Raw genomic sequence first — 16920 nt, 5'->3', positions numbered from 1 at the left:
ATCGCGATGACAATCACAATCACAATCAACGAGCGGAACGTTATCGTCGTCGGGGCCTCGCGAACCCGTTCGTCGTCGTCGAGGAAGCCGACAAGATGCAACGGATGAACAGCATCACGGTGTGTTCCGACATACCCGTAGTGTCGATGCCTCAGTGAGATCGGGAATCCCGAAACGCGGCGAAGCGGTGCCAGTGGTGCGATCATAGAAACCGTGGATCGACAGCAGCGCCATCGCCTTCAACTGGGTTTGGTCCAGGTTCAACGACGACCCTCGAGGTGTGCGGTGCGGGATCCTCGCGCTGTCGGTGAGCCGCGTCTCTGACGTCGGGTACTGGCACCGGATATCGGAGCCCCTTTGAGCCGCTACGGTACGATGTCTACGATCGGATCATATCGAAGTACAGTCTGATATCCGGCCATGGGAAGAACACGGGCCAATTACCTTGGGGTTGATCAACCCTCGTTCCCCGACTTCTGCTAGTTCCTCTTATTCTTCCTCGTCTTCGTCGTCTTCTCCCTGCCACCACTTGCTTATTAGGTTTGATGCTCTCACAGCAGTTGGTTTTGCTTCACTATCCCTTGTCGCTCCCCCCCCTCCCCCCTTCCTCTCTCTCTCTCTCTCTCTCTCTTTTTGCACCCGTTTCGCGTCAGTCTTGTGTTGCTCTCTTCTTGCTTGGCTGGGTTACTTGCCGCTTTATTTCAGTGATATGAGATGGCGAAGGTGGTATCTCGCCAACTTGCTAGGATTGTAGGATAGGGCTTTTATGAATTCGGCGGAATTCGGCGGGTTTCGAGGTTAGGACAGGAGTTGGGAGGCTGTGCAGTGGCGCGGGTTTGTGCAGGTTTTTGCAGTCGATATCGGAGTCAGGTGATGAAGGAGAGAGCACATGGCTCGGACTCCGATGGCGTGCACAGCTGCTGCTGGTAATTCGAACACACGCTCCAGGTGTGTTACTGAAACGGTGAACGGCTCGCACCATTTTACCATCAATGGCTACTCCTTGGCCAAGGGCATGGGAGTGGGTAAGTATATTGCTAGTGAGAGCTTTTTTGTAGGGGGCTACCAGTGGGCCATCTACTTTTATCCCGACGGCAAGAATGCCGAAGACAATTCTCTCTATGTGTCGGTGTTCATAGCACTGGCGAGCGAGGGCACGGATGTTCGGGCGTTGTTTGAATTGACGCTCTTAGATCAGAGCGGCAAGGGTAAGCACAAGGTGCACAGCCACTTCGATCGCTCCCTCGAGAGCGGCCCCTATACCCTCAAGTACCGGGGCAGCATGTGGGGTTACAAGCGCTTCTTCAGACGCGCCGTCCTGGAGACGTCGGATTTCCTGAAGAACGATAGCTTGGCCATCACCTGCACTGTGGGTGTGGTAGTGTCATCCACTCAGGGTCCTAGGATGTACTCTATCCCTGTTCCTGAGCTTGACTTAGGGGAGCATTTTGGCGCCTTACTGGACAGCGGCGAAGGCACTGACGTCACGTTAGAGGTGGACGGAGAACTGTATCATGCTCACAAGCTTGTTTTGGCAGCCCGGTCGCCTGTATTCCAAGCGCAGCTCTTTGGGCCTATGCGAGATCGAAGTAGCGGCAATATCGAAATCAAAGACATCGAACCTCCAGTAAGCGTCTACATGTGTGCAATGCTGGCTTTATGGGGTGTATTAATAGAAAAGTTTTGCAGGATTCCACCGTCGTTTCAGGGAACTGCCTGCTAGAATATTTTGACACCATTTGGTAGAAACATCCCACTCTGTAGGGAGTTTGAAATATTTGTATCCGTGGTATATCTATGAACAAAAGTAGAGCTGACAGTGACAGAAACAGTTGGCTGACGTTGTTCCAGCGTTTTATATATAGCCTCGCTTAGCAGTAGTTCATGTCCAGCGTTTTTCAAAATTATGGTTTGCTGGTCATGTGTCCCACGTAATAATCATAGCTTGAACGTTCAATTCAGCATACCTAGAATGTATACTGAGATGGTGAACTGCAGTCCTCTGGTCGACAATTGAAAATTGCTAGCGGATACTAGTGAAGTCACTTAGGTTCAGTCCAGACATTATCATCCCTTAGCCAATCTGGAGTGAGTGAACATTTAAGTCTGCAAAATCTTGAATGTTGTTGTCTTAATCGGAAGAATGCTGGGCGTGCCTTCTTTGTCCGTCTGGTTATTTTTGGCATGTTGTACCCTAGTTAAGCCAGCTTGGGTCTATTATGAGACACAGAATAGTGTTCTGCAGAGTATGTGCTAACTGCCAGTGTTCTGGCAGGTGTTTAAGGCGCTGCTACATTTCATCTACCGAGATTCTCTACCGGATATGAAAGAGCTTGCTGGAGCACCGTCCACGTCCATCCTGTTAGCCCAGCATCTGTTGGCTGCAGCAGATAGGTATGGCCTCGATCGGCTCCGGCTCTTGTGCGAGTCCAAGCTGTGCGAAAATGTCAGCGTGGACACAGTGGCGACAACTCTCGCCCTTGCCGAACAACACCACGCTGCAGAGTTGAAGGCTGTTTGCTTGAAATTTGCGGCTGCGAACCTTGCTGCCGTGATGCAATCGGAAGGATTTGAATACCTGCGCGATAGTTGTCCCACTTTGCAGTCCGAGTTGTTAAAAACCGTAGCTGGTGTTTGCGAAGAAAGCGTCGTTACTGGTGTCATCTCGAATCGGAATCGCAGTGTGTGGGGTCAGTTGTCTGATGGAACTGATGCCAGCGGTAGGAGGGTTAGACCTAGAACCTAGCTCTCACTCTTTGGCCCATTAATTCACTTCAAGAAATAGCTTGCTATGCCTTGGAGACCACGAGTTTCAGAGTCCTACCTTACGAGTGCCAGTAGCCATTCTGTTGAGAGTAATTTCTACGACCAGGCGAGATCTGAAGCTTGTCTGCGGGTTAAGCCTTCAACGCTGCCAGTGCAAAGCACGAGAATGTTTCCTGCTCAAAAAACAGAAGATATTCCATGCCAGAGATCAAGCAGACCTGCAACTAACATATCTCCTAGTGCGTCTCGTTTACTGTCATCAACGAGTTGACAGTCTCTCGTTATCGTTATCTCAGTTCTCGAAGCTGGAGACTGAGATGCCAGTAACTTGAAACTGATTCCAAGTTAACTACTGTCAGCTTTGCATTTGCTTACTCAAGCACCCACTTTTGATGCGTATTTCTCGCACCTGCATTGTAGGGTTTAATGTCGGGTGCTGATCCATCGGTGCTCAATTCCAAGCACGGTTTCCACTAGTGGATGTATCTTTCAGCTGGGGAAACAAACCGAGAAATTGCACTAGAAATTCTTTAAACAACTAGAGATTATTCGATGCATAGAGATGCTATTGTATTTTTGTTGTTGTGTAATGAGCTAGACATGGGTGGTGAGCAGTTGTGAAACTAACTAGTATCATGGTGTTGGAGGGTCAGGCTTCACACAGCTTTGGTGCATAATTTTGTGTCAAAGCTTGGAAGAATGTAACAAAGAATTCAAAATGCAGTAATCCTTTTTGGTTTACGAGTTTTGATCTACACTTGATAAAAATTCTGATTGCTGTTTTTGAAGCATGGAGTAGCTGTATGATATGGAGCTGTAAAGAAAGTGCAGTTTTGGTTGATGAATCAAATGTAACAATGGGTTGTATTAAATAATAATGCTTGTGTTAATGTTTAAAGTTTTGTCTTACATTTGTTAGACCATTCACTGTAAGCAATGGAATCATGCAAATGGTTGTATCTGACAGGAACATGAGATGATTTTTCATGTAAGTATCTACTGCAGAACATGAAAAATATTATTTGGATAGAATAAATGCTTGTGCATGAGGAAAAGATATCATTAGAAGATGCAGTCAAAGCAATTTTGGTTCAAAGCAGAAATGAGGAATGAAAACTCGAACTGGGCACATTCTTATCTAGTTTCCACATATTAGTTTCAGTTTTATCTCACTATCAAGGTTATTAAACAAAACAGCAGGGAATAAAAGAATGTCCTATTTCTCAAAAAATATATATATATATATATATATATATATATATTCTGAAAAGTAGTGCTCAATATTTTATTTTTCTGTAGAAGGGAACAACATTATATGATATAAACTTAAGAAAATTACCAAATGTATTTTAATAGTTTGGTACCAGCAGTTAACTCCAATTGATACATCATGTTATGAAACATTTAAGTAAATTTACTTACATATATATATATATATATATATATAATGAATAAAATTTTGTAAATATTGATTACGATTTCTTTATGTGCTACAGATAAGTCACATACACACACACACACACACATATATATATATATATATATATATATATGAATGTTGAGTTGCATTTTATTCATGAAATTCAATTATGTTAGATTTGCTAAGTTTTCCATGAATTTTTAGAGTTTTTTTTTACTAAGGTCAAATAATCATTACTAGGCATTTTCCATCTCTACAATTTGTATAAGAAATTACCAGAACACTTGATCAATTTATCATATACATACATTCATTCACTCATTTTAAACCTATCAGCTTTCGATTCACCATGTAAACAACAATATCAATAAATTTATTTCTGAACATGTCATCTGTAAATAGAAACAACATAGCTTTCTACTTGATTTTCAAGTCCTAATGTATTGCAATTTGGATAGTCACCATAATCTCTCATATCTGTTTCTGGGCACTGTTTCAAATGCAATCAAGCCACATAATTGGTTAGATATGGTAATTACAAAAGTTAATAAAAAAAACACCTAAAGCTAAAGTGTATGATAATTTATGTGAGAAAATAATTTAAAATACTATCTTAATCATACATAAGTGTCCAACATATATCACATTCACATGTTAGGACAGTTAAAATTTTACAGAATTGTTACTTTAATATGACAAAGTGTTGAGTGATTAAACACAAGGAGAAGATAAGATAAGAAATTGAAATATAGCATTTTTTGATATTTGTAACAATATATATATATATATATATATATATATATATATGTTGAGGAGTGCCCACAAAGAATTTCATGTACTGTTGACAAGTTTGTAGAACACCAAAACACAATGCACGACATGGTTTCATCATGTTAATGGTGTTTATGTCGTTGTTAGATAAAGCAATATTATCAACTCTTCGAAATTTCTTAAGCATTGGGGTGCTTGTATCTTGGCTTAAACACCTTGGAAATGCCAATGCACATAACTATGCACATTCCACATTTCATATAAATAAATAACTAAAAAAAAAAGCATAACAATAAAAAATAAAATGAAATAAAAACACATTTTTTTTATGGTTGTCTTTATATAGATATAAATACAAATATACAAACAAAATCTTTGCATATAACACAATAGCAATCTTAGAATAATTGAGTCCTTCTTGTTAAAGCAAAGCATTCACTACATAATTTGAACAAATAAAATGAACTTATTCATTACCCACTCACAATTATATATATATATATATATATATATATATATAACTTTGATGATGAAAGATCAATATCATACCCAATTTCGATAAAATGATTGACAATCTCTACATGAGTACCTCAAATGTCTACAATCTCCCAAAGTTTGTAGATTCTGTGTATGCACTTTCATGATTCAGATTCATCAAAAAATGCATCAACAGGCATATCTCATACACATATTTTATTTTTATTTTCATTTTATTGTTTAAAATCTTAAAATTTATTCCAAATTATGGAATTTTTACAATTGAGTATGAATGAAATGCAAAAATAGCATCAAGTTATCCTTTTTCAAACAACCCACAAAGACTATGGAAGGGAGGCCATGAAAACTTGGCTATTTCTTACTTGGAGGCGCATGAAATGACACCGAGCATGGGCATCCTCTTTGTATCCAGGTGGAAAACCCGTATTGGCTTCCACCCGTGTTGTGTAATTCAAATCCAGCCCTGTTGGCACCCCAATCCAATCAAACCCATACTATTTGACATATAGATTTCCTTCCTTTTTAAAACTGACATGTGAACTACTGAATTCATGAAAGTTTCATAATTAGTATAACTAAATAAGGAAAAAATTGTGTTGTCAATTGTTTTAATCAAGCATACACCATACATTCAAGTGTATATATATATATATATATATATGTGTGTGTGTGTGTGTGTGTGTGTGTGTGTGCATGCGTGCGCGCTTGTGGAAGTGTACATAGATAGATTTTATGTGTGAATTAGTATAATTTTTGTACTTGAAAACTTTGTAAATTTAAGGTTCCAACACAAGGGATTCATGTAATCATATTGTGTTTTTGTTTATTTGGGTGTTGCTTGTTTGCAAACACCAGATTTGAGCTTTAACAAGTGCAGTATATTTATATTGATAAGATAGTTTGTAACAAAACAAATGGTTTGTCTACATGGAGAGTACCTGCACAAAACCATGGATCAGTTACAGAAAATTGATGATTTTGAAATTTGTATGGATGTGAAAGTAAAGGGTTCAATATGTTCGTTTCAATATCAACCTCACCTGCAAATAGAATTTAACATGCATGGGTTTGATTTGATTGACAAGTTGTTTTAGAAACTCCACTTGAGTGGCACACTTCCTTCTTTTTTTGTTTTGTTTTGTTTTTTTTTTTGAAAAATAATTATGAATGAGGATGAGTGTTAGAGATAACTGATGTTACAAAAATAACATGTAAAAATAGAATTGTTATAAAAATATTAACTTAGAACTTTAGAGTTTTAATGCAATGTTACAATTTGTTTCCTTTTTTTTTTTTTTTTTTTTTTTGCATAACTTGATAAGCTGTAATATAAAAAATAAAAAAATAATACCAAAGAACCAAAAAATATATAGCATGTTTTTCACAATTAGAAATAGAATTAAGAATCAAAAGGTGAATGCATGGAACAGGAGGCACTACATACTGGATGAAGCAAGTGGAGAAGTGGATGAAAGATTTGTGATTGGTGCTGAAGTTGTTGAAGAAGAAGTGATTTGGATGGATGAAAGTCTACGGCGTCGTCGAAGAGGTGGCAATATTGGTGCTACTTGGACACACACATGGTTTGGGCATGATTCCTGTATCCCCATTCAAATGGCAAATCATGCATTCCATTGTTCCATTAGCAATGTGTGATATAACATATGATTCTTCTCTTTTATGATAAGAAGAACTTTGTTGTGACTTTCAACTTAAGAAATTATCATCTTTACCAACCAGCATCTGTTTGCAACCAAGTACCCACTACTTACAAAGTGCTGATATAGGTGTTAAGATTTGTCAGTACAAGAATAAATCAATCCACAATGTCTGTAATATATACATATATATATGCACAATTTTAATTTTACATAAATACAGAATCAATAAGCGGCGTGTGAGAGAGAGACTGTGGCTATTAGGGCTGAGGTGTCAAACCAAGTAGGAGGTGTAGGCATGGTGGCCTTCGTCGTCCACGTCAGGAATGACGTGGCATTCGGGTGGCTCCAGCGCACTGCAGTCTGGTACAAGCGGGCTCGCCCCCCACACACGCCCCACCACCGACACTGCCCCCGCCCCACCCCACCACCCCCACTCCTCTTTCAGTAGCAGCTTCCTCCGAAAGTTCCTGCCCCTCTTTGCCGCCTCCGCCGCCTCGTTTGTATTGTGCTGCTTTGTTGTTCTTGCACACGAGTCGTCTCTCTCTCTCTCTCTGTGTGTGTGTGTGTCTGGATTCACTAACTGACTGACTGACTGACCGACTGACCCTGTGTAATTCTTGTTACTCTTATTTAATTTATCTGTGGAATTTATGAAGGAGATAGAAACCGAGGTGGGTGGAGGGGAGGCAGAGGTTACGCACAAGTGGAAAGCACGAAGATGCAGGTGGCAATAGCAAGGTGCAGCATCAACTTATTGCCCGTCTCCTCCGCCTCTTCCTCCGTTCTCCTTCGCTTCATCGTCTTCGGCTTCGGCTGTTGCTACTGCTTGCATGTGGTGGTTGTTGTTTTCGTTGTTGTTGTTGCCGGTCATTCTTCTTCTTCATTATCTTCCTCTTCTTCTTCTTTTTTGTTTTACTTCTTTTAGTGCGTTGGGTTTGCCGGTGATGGTGGGGACTGAAACCCTGAAGCAGGAGGGAGGGAGGGAGGGAGGGAGGGACTGGTGGGGGGGTTGGTCTTGGAAGGGGGTCCGTGCTGTAATAATATTTCCAAGCCCCAATCGGGACAAGCAAATCGAAACAGAATGAGAAGTCCGCCCTCGGGGGCCCTCCCTCTAACCCTACACGTTCCCAATGGTTCCCCTCACCTCACACCCGAACTCGTTCCCGGCTTCTTGTTCCCATGTGCTCTCCTTGAATCCATCATCTTTACGTGAGCAACAAAAAAAAAAAAAAAAAAAAAAAAAAATTGTTGAAAATCCAATTGAAGTAACAACTGGGTCATGCCTGTATGAGTGTAACTGTATTCTGTAAATGCAAAATTATGATCAACATTTGATGGTCAATTCTTGATTTGAAAACATTCAAATTGTTGAATACCCAATTGAATATCATATTGTTAATTAAAAAAAACCTGTCTGCATTTGAGTATATTTATTGTAACATCATTATGTGTAACACTTGATTTAGTTATGTCATGGTAGGTTATGTATGTTTAATTATGGTTTGATATTCTATGTGATTTCAAATAAATTCTTTCCATTTTTCATTCATTGAAATATTTATTGCATTGAATTTCTTTAATACATGAAGTAAATAACGTATGGTAAATATTAAATGGTGTTTTAAACGTGTATGAAAGATTAATTATATTAAAATTTGAAAATTACTTTTAAAGCATCAATCAAAGTAAATTCAACATTCCTAACATTAAAATTAAAAAAAAAAAATGATTGGGAAGTATATTCAAATGTTATTATAAGATATTAGTAACAAAATAAAACGTGCACTTATTTGATACTTTTGTCGTGTAATGTTTGATATTTTGATAAAATGTAAAACTCGAAGTGGATTCGTCTAATAAGATATTATTGTTATTATTATTTTTATCGTTGATTACTCTCTATGAATGAAAGCTACAAATAAAATAAAATAAAATCAAAACTTTGTGCAAAGAAGTGATTTATTTTATCAGCACCATCATAACTATACAATAACTTATTTGCAATATTTCTTTTACATGTAATGGAATGTATAACAAACAATCTTCGAAATAGAAAATGATAATGTTTGTGCTGTAAGTTGAGATGTGAATAATAGCAACAAAGCTTCAAAGGTATTTCTTTATTGGTTTTGAAAGAGAGATGAATAACATATATATTATTTATTTTTATTTTTTTCTTTTTTTACATATAATTTATCTAAAGATATTTACTTATTCAAAAACTGAAGATTCAATTTCTAAAAAGTCACAAAATAATATTTCTAGAGGTCGAATTTTCTCATGACAAGTTTTCATTGATTCAGCCAAGATTCCCTTTCAATACTACAAACCATAAAATTCCAAATAATAGAATTCAATAAATAAATGAATAAAAAAATTGTAAAAAAAAATAAAAATAAAAATCAAGATTAGGGCTTCATATGTTAAAAATCATCTTAGACTAAGTTTTGGAAAATTCTTCCTTGTGAAAAGCTCATCAAGCAATTGTATCCCTTTCAATACCCTAACAGCTGAATTTGCCATAAGTTGATATCCAACCACCACTTCTAGTTTTTTCTTTTCCTACATCCAATGCCATTCTTTCCTTTTAGTTTAAAAAATAGCTACAATTGTTAATATATGGCTTCGTTGAATTTTGAGTATCTTTAGCATCATTAATTTCTAGAAGATATTGTAATGAAATGTTTATGAACTTTACGGGGATAAGTTAACATCAGACCAAAATTAACTTCCTGAGCATTAAAATCCGGCACATTAAAACTACTAAAATTTCAAAGTTCTCACACACTAGAGCGTGCAATAGAAAATCTCACACATACCTTGTAAAGCATAGCAACATAATGCTGTTTATATGCACGTTGTATAATTTGTGCAGCAAGATCCTACATCATGGTCATGACTGTAGATGTGATATTTGTAACCAATATTTATGTTGAACATTGTTTTTTTTATATAAAATAATATCTATTGTAATGTGATTTCATGAGATTGTAGGTTGTAAAAAGTTCAAAAAATAATGATAGACACTTTGGAGATTTAAATGAAAAATCTACCTACTTAATTGTTAATACTATTGGTTGTGCACATTTGATTGAATTTTTCCTGATCATTGATGATTAATAAATCATTTGCATAGTTTTTTCATAAAGAATATATTCTAATTTTCTGAATTCAGTTTTAATGATCAAGAGATTTGGCAAGTTAAAATACCTTGGCAGCATTATTATTTATTACATGAGTGGGTCTTGAAAGAGCATATTGGTTTTCAGCATTTTTTAATCTTGTTAACTCATCTTGTAGGTTTTCTATTCTCTGTATTTTTCAATATTTAAAACATGTTAGTCCTAAAAACACCGTATCTTACAAATAAATTCTTAAATAACATAGAAAAATAATATTTTACAAAATTATTAGGATTTATCAGTAAATTTAACTTGCATCAGCGTTGGATTAAACATTAAGAAGAGCATAGGCTGTCAGAATTTTATTATTTACATATCAAACAACAAAACAGAAATTCATGAGATTTGTAGCATAATGTTAAAAGATGCATATATTGTCATACACATTAAAGAGTAATTTAACAATGAGTTGTACAACTTTATTTATTATTTGATTGCAAAAAAATCAGCTTAAAATAAACTTATCTTGATTTAGAAAGTGTCATTTTGCTTCAAATTACCAAAACGAACCTTTTGATGAATATTAGTAGCACTGCTTCTAACATTCTCCAATCTATGAATATTTTTCAAAAATAAAAAAATAAAAAAATGAACAATTTGACATAAAATAATTCCAATTTCTGTGTATTAAAAGAATTATAAAATAATAATGTATGAAAAAATTCAACATAATTTCCCATTCATTCTTTAAAAACTGGCATAGAAAAATGAAATAATATTATTACAAAATGACACGTAAAACTCCGAACCCTGAGAAGGATGAACTAGAGATGAATGACTTATATATTTCATCCAAAGGATGGATGTAGACATGGATGAATGAAAAAACGAACCTGTTCTTCCAGCTCTCGTCCTTCACGCGGAGCTGCTCCATGAACTTGTGGTTGAACCGGTTCTGCTCCTCACGCAGCAGCTCCACCTGCCTCGCTTTCTCCGCCAAGCTCTGCTGGGCCTGCACCAGTTGCTCGTCCTTGGACAACACGGAAGCCTGCATTATAATATTAAATATTTACAACAAACCAACCTGACCCAACAAACAGGCTAAAACCACAGCTCATGTTGTTGATGTAAACAACAACTCTCAGTGAGTACTTTTGTGTTTTGTTTTGTTTTGTTTTTTTTTCTCCTGTATTCGTGATTTCTCCTAAGTGTGACATACCTCAAGATGTTGCAGCTTCTCGTCTTGCAAGTTCACTGTTTCCTGCAGATTCCTCGTGAGCACCCTGAATTCTTCCTCCACGTTGACGACGGCCTGCGTCGTCAATTTCATAGCCTATCCGCACAACCCAAAAAACATGTGTTGGTGGACCTTCCGAGGAAAAGTTCAGGTAGATTTGGAGCAATATTCTGGGTAGTTTGAACTGAGGAGACAACCTCCGAGTTTATTTAAAAAAATTCTGGTCAAATAGTTGGATCGTACCCTTGACCCAAAGTGGAGTGATGACATCGACTCTTGCAGGTACTCGCTGCAAGGAGCAATATTGATCACTAAAGATGTCTTTGCATTTCCTGGACATCAACGATTGCTTTGTTTGTTTGTAGTAATATAACTTGATGATACAAAGCGTTTGCCCGCTCCGCAACTTTATATGCAAGCAAGCAAGCAAGCAAACAACGCCATCTGTAGAGCACCAACGCTTTTAACTTACTTAAGGTATGGTCAAATACCTCCGAGTGACTCTTGTAGAAGTCTTGTCAGCTTAGAGTCGCGGAATGGGACGTGAGTTATGGCGGGATCTGCCCTAGCGCTAATGCACTTTCCTGTGCATGACATAGTTACATGATCAGACTTTTTTGTTGCACTGTTGTCTTGCTTTGAAGTCAACGTACATAGCTTGAAAGGGAACAATAGAAGACCGAGTATAAGAGCTCGAATGGAGGAAATGATTAGTCTTACCTAGACAGGTGAGAGATAAGTTGACACTCATGGCCTCACTTGCGCGAATGCCTTCAGAACCTGACGGAACAGTATATGCATCTCTTATGATCTAGAACAGGAAGCCTTGCCAGGATCCTGACCATACTCAGAGGTTTCCCCACTGGAAACTCCTTGGCGTCGCTTCTAAGTGGGGCGAGACCAAAAACAAGTCAAAAAACACCAACAAGATCTGCGAACTATACGAGTCTCGGAATATTATCTGTTACCACTCTTCTTTAGACGCTCCGATCCAGCCAAGTCGACGAGAAACAGTTTCCCCACAAGCACCCTGAGCAGGAACACAAACCCCGCGAAGCAGTAGTTCTGTGAGGATTTGCACAATGTGAAAATGTGGTTTACTTCCCTACCGACGTAATGCCTGGTGCAAATTCGTAGAAGAATTAAGGCTGGACTTTACATTGCAGTGCGCACCATCCACCAACTTATTACACTTTACAGCAATTTACCTTTCGCTCTCCACAAAGCAGGAACTAACTCGTCTCCGATCGGCCAATTCAGCTTTCTGTTCGCTAGTCTTATACTTAGCTTTCTTCTCCACAGTCAAGATAACAATGGTGTGGCTTCGAGAAGAATGTGCATTCTGCACATCAAGCACTGTATCCATTGTCATTCCACGGTCGGACGTCATGTTCAGCACGCGATCAGAGCATCGTAAGATGTAGCATCAGTAACGCAGCGGTTAATGGAGTATATGCACTAGAGGAGGACTAGAATTGTCTCACTAGCTTCGTGAAGGAGAGGCATCGGTGCCGGTCCCCGAGCATCAACAGTTTCATGGTATCTTCCACCGACTTCACCTGCACTTCTTCGACACCGGAGACATAGACGCCGTTCATTCCCTCACGGATCTGCATGTTGCAGCTCTCTGGGCGCAGCAGATCTTGGATCTGATTGTTGTCATTTTTAGTTTCATATTTGCTATTTCAATTTAAAAATGACATAAATGTTTTCTGATAATTTTTTGACAAAGCAGAAAAAAATTTCTAGAAGAAAAATACTGGAGGATTAGAAATTGTGGGTTATCAAGTCAATAATTTGAACAAATTTAATCTTTCTTTTAAAACCATTATACATGTTTTCTTACTGGTGGAATGATAAATTAATGTTGTATTTTTCGGAAATTAGAAACACTATTATCACACTCCTATACAGTATACTCTCACAATACTCTTTGTATTACTTGTAAGTATATTAAGCAAAATCTATGACTTTGAGATCTTACATTTTTAAACAAATAACACAAAGAGGACAAAGAACTGAAAACGAACAAAGTCATTATGTCAACTGCACAGCAAGTAAATCAGATGTTTTACATCGAAGGTGGGAACGGCTCGTATTAATGCAGAAGTCAGATAATAACAACGGCATTATTTTCGTTTCTGTACTGTCCAACATCAATCTTGTCGGTGGCAGTTAGAGATGTTATAACAAATGGCGAAAGAGTGTTCAAAGAATGCAACATAGCACAGGCTGTTACCCAAGAATCGGGTGGAAAATGTGGAACCTGTTCCATGTAAATCTGGATGTAGGACATAGAGACATGGAACTCGTAGTCTTGGTCCAGGCCGGCTCGGTCAAAGATCTCCGCAGCTGAGCGAGGGATAATGCCTGAACAATCATCCTCGCAGGCATGAAGAAGATGAAGAAGAGGCAGAAGAGAAGTCAGCGAGGAGTTGGATGCTGTGAGAAGAGGGACTGACCTCCGACAGAGGTGACTCCTCCGCCGTTTGTGAGGTTGTCGGAGAGGGTGTAGGTTTTGCCTGCTCCAGTTTGACCATACGCCATAATGGTTCCATTGTATCCATTCAGAACATCCTGTCAGTCATGAACTCAGACACACACTCACACACACACACGTACAGAGTTCCTAGACTCTTCACGATTGTGGGCAGCAGTCTCATGCTGTGCAATTCATTCTTGAGATTGTGATGCTTGAAACTCCCAAGATTTATCATTGCTAAGAAGGTGAAGATTAGATACGGGAGGCTTACAAGGACCACCGCACGAGCAGCCATGTTGTAGACATCGACTTGAAGGGCTGTCGGGGGTAGAACCGCATCGAACTGGAATTCGGTGAAGTCCATGAAGCTCCCCCTGCAAAATTGCCGGCAATGAAGATGGATGCACCAGAGCTACTATCAATAAACAAGGCCTCCATGTCAAAGAATCAAACACTCCTAGGTGAAATCAAACTACCTGAATCCATTAAAATCCATGCTGTAAATAAATGTACAAACAAATAAAACAACGATTGCGACCGAACATGGAATTCAGCAAACTTGACAATACAGCTCGTCAGCCTCTGGAACGGTGTAACCAAGCTGGTATAACAGAAGAATTGTTCCAACCTGACTACAATCTCGAATATTTCATATATAAATAAATAAATGAATAAATGACCCCGAGTGAAGTCGACATTGTCCTCGTACTAAACCGCAGAAGTCATGGTACATGTGTTTGAAGTAAGTGCCTTTCTACATACACAAATCGTATCTGTTCCTGAGAAGACAGCTAAATAGCTCACAGAGCAAATAAAGTATTCCCATCAGCAGAGGAAGAACTTGTCTGCGCGGAAAAAAGACGAAATGCTAGAAAATGTGTCTCCTTGATTCGTTTCAGAGCAGACCCGCATGCTGTGCGAAGTGAGAATATACACAAGAGTCGAGGACACCGATACCTGCGGCGTAAAATAACAGTATTTTTTTCGGTGTCCAGGAAAATAAAGGGCGGACCATCTTCTTCCCTTTGCTCCACTCGGGTGGGTGGCCTCACCCTTACCGTCACTCGCACACGCTCTGCACTGCTTGTGGCTACATTCATTTCCATAACCATCGAAACGACGTCCGGACTCAGAATAAATTGAGAATAACTACCGAAAACTGACCCAAAAAGCTTCAAACAAGTTGCCAGAAGTTATGGTGAAGTATAAATGTGGAGGACTAAACGAGGGAGAATGACCATATAGCTTCGCTGTTACCATTCTCCGAGTCCATGGCGCCGTCACCGCCTGCTCCATACAAACGAAGGCGTTTCTCCGATTGTCCTAGAGGTATGGCCAAATTCTCCATACTCTGGACAAATCGCTCTCGGGGGCATTTACGCCTCTTGGGGCTGATCACGTTGACAGGCTTGCGCAGCACAGAGCTCGGATCCAACAAGAGTTTGTCGATTGGTACAGTCGAAATGCTGGCCATGGCGCAGTCCGTCGCAGCACCCTTCCAAGCGCCTCAGGTTTCTCCAACAGCAAGCGTCAAGCACTCACCTTCCGCTACGTCGTTCCTCTCCTCTGCCAATTTGGTATCAGATCGTCGTCAAAGGTGCACTATGTGGAATTCTCGTCCACTGACGGAAGCTTCATCCTGCAGTGTCGCGAATCATGATGGCCGAAGACAGTGCCGCCATCACTGAGCTGTTTCTTCTTCCCAGAATGCTGTAGAAACTGTTCACAGGTCTGCCTGAGAGCTCAGAATTGAGTGACATCACAAGCATACAACATGGAAGTGCGGCCGAATTGTGCCCACAGCTGCAGCATCTCGACAACAGCGGCACGGCGGAGACGAGGCAGGGCTTTGTCCCGGGGATGTGAAAGGGTCATCTCCGTAACGGCTTCTCTCCGACCATTGAACGGATCATTTTACCATCGGTCGCTCGAACATACATTCTTCAAGCGTTTTGGAGGTCTGCCCTGGTTTTGCTAAATATATATATAACATGTCAAGCGAGTAATGGTTTATGATTGGAATTAAATGGGTTATGCATTGTGAAACTTAGCAAGATTTTGTAATAATATTAAATCTTTGGGAAAATCCTTGAACATGTGTTTGTAGGATGATTTGGAGTAAAACAAACAAAGTATATATTTATGATATAGAAACCTAGTTGTAGATGATTGAATTAATTGTCCATGTGTTGAGGGATTGTTTCAAACTATTTTAAAAGCCATCCATTGCACCTGATACAATTCAATCATATTAAAAAATATATGAAAAATGTAGTGTTTGTAAGCAGAAACATTGTTTGAATACCAATTTATTGAATTGCATTCATGAAGTCGGAAGAGTATGTACTTTAATGTTGTTGTGCAATCTATCAATTGATTAATCCATAGCTAATATTTATCATTTCATTATTGATTCATTATATGATTTGCACTACTTCACTTTAATGGAACATTTTGATATATATATATATATATATATATATGAATAAGAATAAAAAAATATCTCATACATTAAAACCTAATAATAATAAATTTAGCTTTAGAAAAAAAATCAAATAAACCAAAACAATCTTATAAAATATTAAATTTTAATTCACATAAAATTAGATATCAAATAAACTTATTTATCATTTACTTTTTAATCTTTCAAAATTTTAGAAGTATCACATCTTGTGTCAATACTTTAAACTTCACTTAAATTTCAAATGTAATAACAATAAATTTATTAAATTTATCAAAGAAATAGTTATATATATATATATATATATATATTAAAAATATTATAAGTAGATTAAAAAGAAAAAATATAATAATTTGACAACTTAAAGATTAGTATAACTAAATTTAATCCAATAATAGAATATTATTTATTTATTAATTAATATTTTAATATTATTATTTTTTAAGATTTAAATTCAAATAATATATGAAAGACAAATAGAATCTTTTACATATACATTGTA

General features: G+C 38.1%; 3 protein-coding genes and 1 long non-coding RNA gene across 10 annotated transcripts; 2 read left to right on the top strand and 2 right to left on the bottom strand.

Moving 5' to 3' along the window:
* Positions 1–573: 573 nt before the first annotated feature.
* On the top strand, positions 574–3554 carry LOC112294642 (BTB/POZ and MATH domain-containing protein 1). The gene is made up of 2 exons (XM_024545333.3): positions 574–1627; positions 2276–3554. The coding sequence occupies exons 1-2, from the start codon at positions 890–892 to the stop codon at positions 2744–2746; spliced, it is 1209 nt and encodes a 402-aa protein (XP_024401101.1). The 5' UTR covers positions 574–889; the 3' UTR covers positions 2747–3554.
* Positions 3555–4321: 767 nt separating this feature from the next.
* Positions 4322–8342, bottom strand: LOC112294357 (uncharacterized). Of its 2 annotated transcripts, XM_024544681.3 has the most exons (8): positions 7818–8337; positions 7394–7521; positions 6900–7053; positions 6394–6495; positions 5818–5918; positions 5507–5581; positions 5010–5195; positions 4322–4676 (listed from the first exon to the last, which is right to left on the bottom strand). In XM_024544681.3, exons 1-8 carry the CDS (start codon positions 7912–7914, stop codon positions 4575–4577), a joined length of 945 nt encoding a protein of 314 aa, XP_024400449.1. In that variant the 5' UTR covers positions 7915–8337; the 3' UTR covers positions 4322–4574. The 2 variants fall into 2 exon arrangements, with proteins under 2 accessions (XP_024400449.1, XP_073396138.1); XM_073540037.2 differs by lacking the exon at positions 5010–5195 and having other exon boundaries at positions 7818–8342.
* An 860-nt stretch (positions 8343–9202) lies between these two features.
* LOC112294248 (kinesin-like protein KIN-UA) lies at positions 9203–16431 on the bottom strand. Of its 6 annotated transcripts, none has more exons than XM_090243972.1 (17): positions 15215–16424; positions 14915–15047; positions 14229–14331; positions 13938–14052; positions 13715–13845; positions 12960–13124; positions 12684–12817; positions 12444–12505; positions 12196–12255; positions 11967–12059; positions 11719–11807; positions 11458–11571; positions 11132–11268; positions 10809–10851; positions 10327–10428; positions 9936–9998; positions 9203–9678 (listed from the first exon to the last, which is right to left on the bottom strand). In XM_090243972.1, the coding sequence occupies exons 1-17, from the start codon at positions 15429–15431 to the stop codon at positions 9547–9549; spliced, it is 1893 nt and encodes a 630-aa protein (XP_090100098.1). In that variant the 5' UTR covers positions 15432–16424; the 3' UTR covers positions 9203–9546. The 6 variants fall into 6 exon arrangements, 5 of the variants coding, with proteins under 5 accessions (XP_090100098.1, XP_090100097.1, XP_024400295.1 ...); XM_090243971.1 differs by having other exon boundaries at positions 11132–11286; positions 15215–16305; XM_024544527.3 differs by having other exon boundaries at positions 11132–11286; positions 13742–13845; positions 15215–16301.
* LOC149987503 (uncharacterized) lies at positions 11802–13304 on the top strand. Its single transcript, XR_016498077.1, has 2 exons — positions 11802–11952; positions 12291–13304. It is a non-coding gene; the product is annotated as an uncharacterized LOC149987503 (long non-coding RNA).
* Positions 16432–16920: the final 489 nt, after the last annotated feature.

This window comes from Physcomitrium patens, chromosome 17 (assembly GCF_059467195.1).
Source record: "Physcomitrium patens ecotype Gransden chromosome 17, ASM5946719v1, whole genome shotgun sequence".
Classification (NCBI taxonomy): domain Eukaryota; kingdom Viridiplantae; phylum Streptophyta; class Bryopsida; order Funariales; family Funariaceae; genus Physcomitrium; species Physcomitrium patens.
Note: the sequence above shows the minus strand (reverse complement) of the source record. Positions and strands in the feature narration are given on the sequence as shown.

What these genes read in the sequence shown, in the direction of transcription:
- LOC112294642 (XM_024545333.3), top strand. Translation starts at nt 890, where the DNA reads ATGGCTCGGACTCCGATGGCGTGCACAGCTGCTGCTGGTAATTCGAAC. An exon ending in TCAAAGACATCGAACCTCCA is followed by an intron (nt 1,628 to 2,275) that starts GTAAGCGTCTAC and finishes GTGTTCTGGCAG; the next exon opens with GTGTTTAAGGCGCTGCTACA.
- LOC112294357 (XM_024544681.3), bottom strand. Translation starts at nt 7,914, where the DNA reads ATGAAGCGAAGGAGAACGGAGGAAGAGGCGGAGGAGACGGGCAATAAG. An exon ending in GTCATTTCATGCGCCTCCAA is followed by an intron (nt 5,582 to 5,817) that starts GTAAGAAATAGC and finishes GTGCATACACAG; the next exon opens with AATCTACAAACTTTGGGAGA. An exon ending in AATCATTTTATCGAAATTGG is followed by an intron (nt 5,196 to 5,506) that starts GTATGATATTGA and finishes GAATGTGCATAG; the next exon opens with TTATGTGCATTGGCATTTCC.
- LOC112294248 (XM_090243971.1), bottom strand. Translation starts at nt 15,431, where the DNA reads ATGGCCAGCATTTCGACTGTACCAATCGACAAACTCTTGTTGGATCCG. An exon ending in AGAAGCTGCAACATCTTGAG is followed by an intron (nt 11,287 to 11,457) that starts GTATGTCACACT and finishes ATTATAATGCAG; the next exon opens with GCTTCCGTGTTGTCCAAGGA. An exon ending in GACGAGAGCTGGAAGAACAG is followed by an intron (nt 10,852 to 11,131) that starts GTTCGTTTTTTC and finishes AAATATTCATAG; the next exon opens with ATTGGAGAATGTTAGAAGCA.